The 7,496-nt window shown below is 34.0% G+C and overlaps 1 protein-coding gene across 1 annotated transcript; it reads right to left on the minus strand.

Annotated features, from left to right (window-relative positions):
- Positions 1-4,160: 4,160 nt before the first annotated feature.
- On the minus strand, positions 4,161-6,445 carry LOC103862460 (cytochrome P450 84A1). Its single transcript, XM_009140166.3, has 3 exons — positions 5,938-6,445; positions 5,406-5,836; positions 4,161-5,031 (listed from the first exon to the last, which is right to left on the minus strand). The coding sequence occupies exons 1-3, from the start codon at positions 6,443-6,445 to the stop codon at positions 4,411-4,413; spliced, it is 1,560 nt and encodes a 519-aa protein (XP_009138414.1). The 3' UTR covers positions 4,161-4,410.
- Between the last annotated feature and the right edge of the window lie 1,051 nt (positions 6,446-7,496).

Below are 7,496 nucleotides of genomic sequence, written 5' to 3' on the forward strand. Positions count from 1 at the left end.
TTCAACAATAGTTTTCAGATTGGTGTAAGAAGGTTTGATGATCATCAGTATAGAAAAAAATCGTGAGAGCTAATTAATCGTACATATATATAATACATTCACCTCTCGATCTCAACATTACAGGTAACTATGTGAACAATATGGTGGAAGGTCACTCCTCATATCTATATATGGACTACTTAGCAATTCGGAATTCGACAAAACGTAGGTATAATGATTTTGTGTAAGCAATTCAGACTCCAAATTTGACAATCATTAGATCTCTCCTCTAATTGTTTATATTCCATTTATAAATCAACGAAGTGAGATTCTAACATATTCGTATATGATATTAGAAATAATAGGTCGACATTCTGTCTTCGCATTTATTTTTATCATGTTCACATGTTCCGAATTACAGACAACAAAAAAAAGTTAATACTGAACATAGACATTAAGGGTTTCTTTTATTTTGTTTGTTTGTGAATTATCATCGTCTTTGTTTGAACGTTCCTCAACGCCGGCGAAAGACGACAACTTATGCGTTGTTATTGTTTCGAAACGTCGTTGTGCTGAATCTACCACCACTTTTTACCGTTTTCTCTGACCATGCTGGTCTTTCTTAGCTACCATGCCCGTTTCCTTTTCTACTAAAAGGTCAAAACTGAAAATTGAAAATGTGGATTCTGATGTTTGTATTTATGGCTGAAAGAAGTTCGATACTTTTTTTTTTGGTAAAAAGTTCGATACTTTTTTCTTTTGAGGTCCTGTTAATTTCTCTTTTAATCTGGTTACTGTGTAAAATAACTAAAAAACACTCAGTTGTTTAGTAACATATTTTGAAACAGCGCTTCTGTCTCATTTATTAGGGTGTCAATGTTATGTTCTTCATCGCTCGTGATCCAGCCAAGTGATCAGAAACATTCAGTGGTAATTATAGAAAAACACGAGATATTTCTTTTACAATTATAACCATTCACGGCCTCAACTGTTTCACGGATCTATTCCAAACTGCATTTATTTCAAAACAATCTAAGTATCCAGTACCAATGAAAAGAAATGGGGTCGCCTGACTGAATTGTCCCTACAATCAAAAGTAAAAATATTTATGAAAAATGATTTTTAAAAGCTAAAATTTAAGCGAAATGTCAGTTTTTGGTATATTGCTATAACAGTAAGACTTGAATAGGTGATGGGTCGAGAAGATGTCTTCTCTAGTCTCTAGAAGACAAGGACAAACCCTACCCGAACCAACCTCTTTGCAAAGATGTGACAGAAAGTTAAGCCTTAACAATCGTTTGGCTTAGAGCTAATTTTAGCGATGTCTACTCAACTCTTCCCAACACATTGCTCGTCTGTAAAATTGTCATTTTCTTATGCTTCCAACACACACGAAAAATGTATGTCAAGGAGACACCGCTTGTTAGTTACAGGCATTAAATATCTTTTGAATTTTTTTTTGTTTGTGTTAATATTTTGCTTGGGACATATTCCCTTCGCTTCTGAATAAGAAAGTTGCAGAAATATAACTAAGTTATTATTAATTATATTTCTTTAACCAATAGTATTTGAGATAAATAAAATTATTTATAAAATTATTTATAAAATCAACAAGAAAAAATATTAAAATGACACTTATTATGAAACAAATGAAGTATTCAATACTGAAAATAATATATGCAATTATTTTGTGATATTCGATAATCCACGTATGGTACATACATATTTAAGTGAATATGAATGTGCTACGTGTGTATATCTACTACAAAGCTGCGGACAAAGATTCAAGTTTTTTCTCTCTCTTTTTGCTCTGTCTTCTCTCTAAAATCTGACACAAAGGAAGGATCAAGATGAAACCTCTTCCGGAGTTCTATCAATTTCATCTCCGGTTAGCTAGTTTAATTATGGGAAGCGGTGATACTTTTTACACCGTTGTCGTCAGCTTTCGTTTCTGGGAAATGGTGGCTCTAACAGCATCGGTTTCGCCGGCTATCATCTCCGGAAAAGAGGTGGCTCTGATAGCACCGTCCTTTCTCCGGCTTCTTCTCCGGTTTGATCGGGAATCAGTTCTCGATCTACACTTTTGCTCTCCCTTTGCCCAATCGACTCTCGATCTGAATATCCTTGTTGATTTTTTGGATTGATCGTAGACGATTGATGTATCTTAAAGCGTATATCGGTGTTTCAAGATCAATAGCTTCAACGGTTTTGGGCTCCAGGGTGGAGATTTGGTCGCGCTTTGTCTTTGATCCTGGCGGAAGCGGTTGTCGACTTCCGGTGGATTTCAGAGGACTGCGGTGACGGAGGTTGCATACCGGTGAAGTGGTAGGGCTTCGAATATTTTGACACGTGCCCCCCTGATGGTGTTTCGGTCAACACGTGGCGGCCGGGTGATGTGTGTCCCTTGCAGTGAGGATCTTGACATGTGTCCCGTTCACGAACCTCGAGTGAATGAAGCGGCGCTGTTGGGTTTAGGATGATGGGCTTAGGGTCCAAAAATGGTTTGCGGTTTAGTTCGTCCATGTGTTTTCTGAGCTTTATTTTTGTAACTTTTGTAGTTTACTCTTATGGGTTTTGTCCTTTTAGTAAAATTTAGATGGCAAAAAAAAATCTACTACAAATCTAACGTATTTAAGTGATTTGCAATTTAGTGCTTTCGCCAAGGTAGATGCAATGATAAATTCAATAACTATGGGATGCATTATGGCTGTTATAAAACTTCTAGCTAATTATTGTATGTGTATATATTTTATAAGTGAATAGTCTTTTTTTTTCTTTTTTTTGATATCTTTGGAGGATCTTAGGCGGTAAGCTCAGACTAATCTCCACGAGACATTCCATCCGGGCACGCATGGTTATAGGCGAAAAGGTGGCCAAAGCAACTCAAATCCATGACAGATACTCCAGCTGGAATTCCATTACCACTACACCAAGAGGTCTTGATTGAATAGTTTTATAACTAGAAGGTGATTTGGACTTTTAACACGCATATAATTTTTAAGGATGAATGTAGTCGTGATTCACTGAATTCTTTTAATATATGGTATTATTTTAACTGGTTAAATAAAATTTATGTTGAGAGAAGTTGATCCCTGGTCTGGATTTACAGAGCAACTCATTCTCAGGAAATGAATAATTTGGATATGAGTTTTGATATTCAGCTAGAAATTGGACCATCGATGGTGTTTGAATTAAGTTATTTACACATACTTAAGTGGTAGGTGCATGTTATTGTACTATCATGTTACGTATCTAATCCTACCAAGAAACCAAATAGGCTTTCAAAAGAAAAGGAAGAATTCTACAACTATTTTATATACAGTTGTTTCACCGCAAATTTCAGAACTTCTTACTTTTAAGAAACCTCTTCTAATACACCAATTAAGATAATGACATATACATTTCATATAAAAGAAAAGACATAACTATCTAATAAACTAATAAAAATTATCGTCAAAAGATATTTTGTTATATAAATTGAGAAGTGACATATTCGTATACCAAACAATATCTAAACTTTAAAATATATACTTAAAGTTTAGAGTTAAATAAGGTTAAATAATATATACTTAAGGTTAAATAATCCTTTTTATATCCTAAGGTTAAATAAAATATATTTAAGGTTTAGAGTTAAGAGTTGGATTTTGAAGATATGATTTTAAATTTTAAAAAATTAAAAATTAAAATTAAAATTTTCAAAATAAATAGGATTATTTTGGTCATTTTCTTTATTGATGGCTATTTTGTGAGAAAAACTAAAAAAAAAATACTATTTGAGAGAATTTTCCTACAATATAAGTAAAACTAAATGATAAGTAATTATATGATATAATAAATGGAAAATTTTATCAAATATCTATATGAAAATATATATAATTTTCTGTTTTTTTCTAAGGAAATATGTATTCACTCAAATATACAATTCGGAATTTTGTTGTTGTTCAAAATACAATGTCCAAATGAATAGCTATACAGTTAATATTTGAAAATCAAAATAGCTATGCGCGTAGCGCGGGTTAACTCTTTGTTTAAAATACAAATTGAGCTTTAACTTGGTTTTACAGGTTGCCAAACTCTTTTAAGTCATAGACTCATAGTGATGGAAATTTTTGCATAGGTTATAAAATTTCTAACGAATGCAATACTCTTAATAGTTTACCTACGTAATATGCAAAGGTAAATGTAAGATAAACAAAAAAAAACTATATTTTACCAGTTACATTTTCATTCAAGGAAAAATCCCAACAAAAGAAAAGGAAAATTGAAACAAAGAGCCATTTATGTTTTCATCCAGACCACACGTGATACACATACATACATATAATAACATCCACAAATGTTCAGTGCTACATTTGACTTTTCAAACTCTTTCCAAGAACCATACCAACCCTTCGTTTGGTTTTACACCCGCCACGTGCTACGAACCATAACTTAGACAGCACAAATCAGGCGTGTGCTAGGCACGGCGAAAAGACGAGTGGCTTTAGGAGCCGTGAGACCAAACACGTCGTTCATGTCAAGCTCGCTCGCTTTCATCCCATCAGGTAATTTCCATGTGAAGCAATGTAATATATGAGCAACGGCTAACTCAAGCGCGTATAACCCGAGTTGCATACCGGGACACGATCTACGACCCGACCCGAATGGTATAAACTCGAAGTTACTTCCTTTGAAATCCGCTACTCCCGGTTCTAAAAACCTCGACGGTCTAAACGTTTCGGCGTCAGGCCAAGATTTAGGGTCACGTCCAATGGCAAACGCGTTGATCATAACTCGCGATTTCTTGGGAACGAAGTAACCGTCGATCTCAGTGTCCTCTGCGGTTTCGTGGAGGAGGAGTGGGATCGGTGGATGTAGCCTTAGGGTTTCTTTGAGTGTGCATTTCAGAAAAGTCAACTTCTCGATGTCTGATTCTTCCACACGTCGGTCAAGTCCGACAACTTCAGCGAGTTCTTGTTGGACCCGTTTTAGATCCTCGGGGCTCCGTAATAACTCCGTTAAGGCCCACTCTATTGCAGAAGCTACCGTTTCCGTTCCTCCGAACATGACGTCCTATTAAATTCAATAAATCAATTCAAATTAGATTTTAAAATCTAAACAGAAATAAATTGGTAGCTCAAAGAGGGTCAGTTTATATTTACGTGTGATTTATACTACCTTTGTACGTGTTTTTTACATGTTTCGTATTTTAGGTCTTTTCTAAAACTTTATATTTTTATGAGTTTTTACTATCAGTACTATATGACGTCATTTTCCCCTAATGCTTACGCAAAATCTCTAATATCATATGGACTACTTGTAAATACAGAAAGTTACCTTCCTCATTTAGACAAAAATATGAATCTAGTGGTTTGATGGATAAGTTCGATGGTGTGACGCATTAAGAATAATGAATGTGCCTAGTGGTCTTTTGAAAAAAAAATTACCATGATGATTGCTTTGATATTGTCACGGGTAAGTTTGATAGAATTCTGAAGATCCATTGTCTCGCTCACTAATTTGGCCTCTTCACTGTAAAAAGCAAGAAGATCATCAACCATATCGGTATCACCAACATCTCCATCATCAACAGTGTTTTGATTCTCTTTCTTCTTCATATGTTCGTCGATGATATCGTCAATAAATCCGTCTAGATCATTACGGGCCTTCACGAGCCGCTTGCTTATCCCTTGTGGATCGATCCACCCGAAATATGGTATGAAATCTGCTACGTTGAAGGCTCCAAAAAGCTTAGAGAACTCTTGTAAGATTCTTATGAACTCATCTTGTCCCTTTTCGCAAGCTGACCCGAACGCTGCCCGGTAAGTTATGTTTCGGGTCAGGGCGAAAATTTGCTCCCCGACGTTTATAGACTTACCTACATTTTTTTTGGTTTGGCTGTTAAAATACGTATAAAAGAGAGAAACATTGTTTGTTGTTTTTACTTTTTACATATTTTACCGCACATAGCTAACTTACCAACGTTACTAGATACCGACCGGATCATTTTGTCCACTTCATCTCGAACAGAAGCCCATGACTCCGCACGTTTACGGCTAAACACCTTCATGACACACACTTTCCTCATCTGTCTCCAAAACGGTCCGTAGTGAGCGAACGCCATGTCGGCTCGGTCATAAGTCAAATAGCTTATAGCTATCGTTGCCGGCCGGTTCGAGAAGATGCTGTCTTGGACTTGGAGGACTTGTCGAGCCACATCAGGTGATGAGACGGCATACATATGGAGGAAGCCCATGCGGAGATGGCACAAGCCGCCATATTTTTTAGCTAAGTTGGCTAAACCACGGTGGGTGAGTTGGTCCATCATTAACATATTGCCTATGATGGGCCAACCACGTGGACCGGGTGGGTAAGACCTTCGCCGTCGTGTGATGACGCCGATGAATATGAAAAGTGAGACGATGATGAGAATAGCCGTTGTGGGATCTAATACTTGACTTAATGTTTGTGATACAGAAGACTCCATGATTTTTCTTTTTCTTTTTCTGTAAGAGGTCTATCAGGCAAAGTTCGCCATTTTGGGATGTGATTAGAGAGGTGGGTTTTATAATCAAGGTGTGGTCCCCTTTATAGACATATTTATATTTACCTAGTGTGGTTTAGATTAGTTCTATTTATCTAGTGTGACTTAGTTTTCGTCACTCACATGTGCAACAAGTATTATTTAAGTTACAAAAAATAACTTTTTTATTATATGAAAATAAATAGGAAATCAGACAAATTATAACGGATATTCGAGCATTATGATGAAGTAATTATTGGTGTTTAGTGGATTTTATTATACTAGTGGACCGATGAAAATTTAAAACATATTGTTAGAAAATGAATATGTATGTGACTGGTTCGCTATAATATTTGATGATCATATAAATATAAGTTGTTTCCCTTAATACATAGTAGTTTGAAATTAGATATAATTTATATATAAACAAATGATTAATTTTAGAAACAATGAGAAATCTCCATATATATATATATATATTCAGATTATCCACATGTATGTTATGTCATTTTAAAATTGATAATTTAAACATTTAAAATATTTTAACAAATTATACATATTAAGTATTAACAGATTAACTATATTTTAGTATTACAAGATTAAAAATTATTAACAGATTAAACTGTTTTATATTTTATATCCTAAAACATAAAACATATTTTAACATAATATATTATAATAATAATCGATTTAATTATTTTGTTTATACATATATTACATACTCATTATAATTTAAATGTTAAAATTTTATATAAAAAAGACAGCTTAGGTTAATAGATTTTATTTTTCTGAACTGATAAGAAATAACAATGGAAAAATGTCATGTTTACCACTTTCATGGTACCATTATTCATCTTTACTGACATTAAATAGATATTTTCAAAAATATCTTATTGATTAAGTGGTAAAAGATTATTTTACTTTTCTTCTATATATATATATAATAAATATTTATTTAAATAAAAATTATGTTTTTGAATTATATTTTTTCAAATTCGAACTTTTTATAATAAAA

The sequence above is a fragment of the Brassica rapa genome, chromosome A03 (genome assembly GCF_000309985.2).
Source record: "Brassica rapa cultivar Chiifu-401-42 chromosome A03, CAAS_Brap_v3.01, whole genome shotgun sequence".
Classification (NCBI taxonomy): domain Eukaryota; kingdom Viridiplantae; phylum Streptophyta; class Magnoliopsida; order Brassicales; family Brassicaceae; genus Brassica; species Brassica rapa.

Excerpts from the sequence above, each read along its gene's own strand:
- LOC103862460 (XM_009140166.3), bottom strand. The coding sequence starts at position 6,445 with ATGGAGTCTTCTGTATCACAAACATTAAGTCAAGTATTAGATCCCACA. Across the intron at positions 5,837-5,937 it reads GTCGGTATCTAGTAACGTTG|GTAAGTCTATAAACGTCGGG; the intron begins GTAAGTTAGCTA and ends AAAAAAATGTAG. Across the intron at positions 5,032-5,405 it reads ATATCAAAGCAATCATCATG|GACGTCATGTTCGGAGGAAC; the intron begins GTAATTTTTTTT and ends TGAATTTAATAG.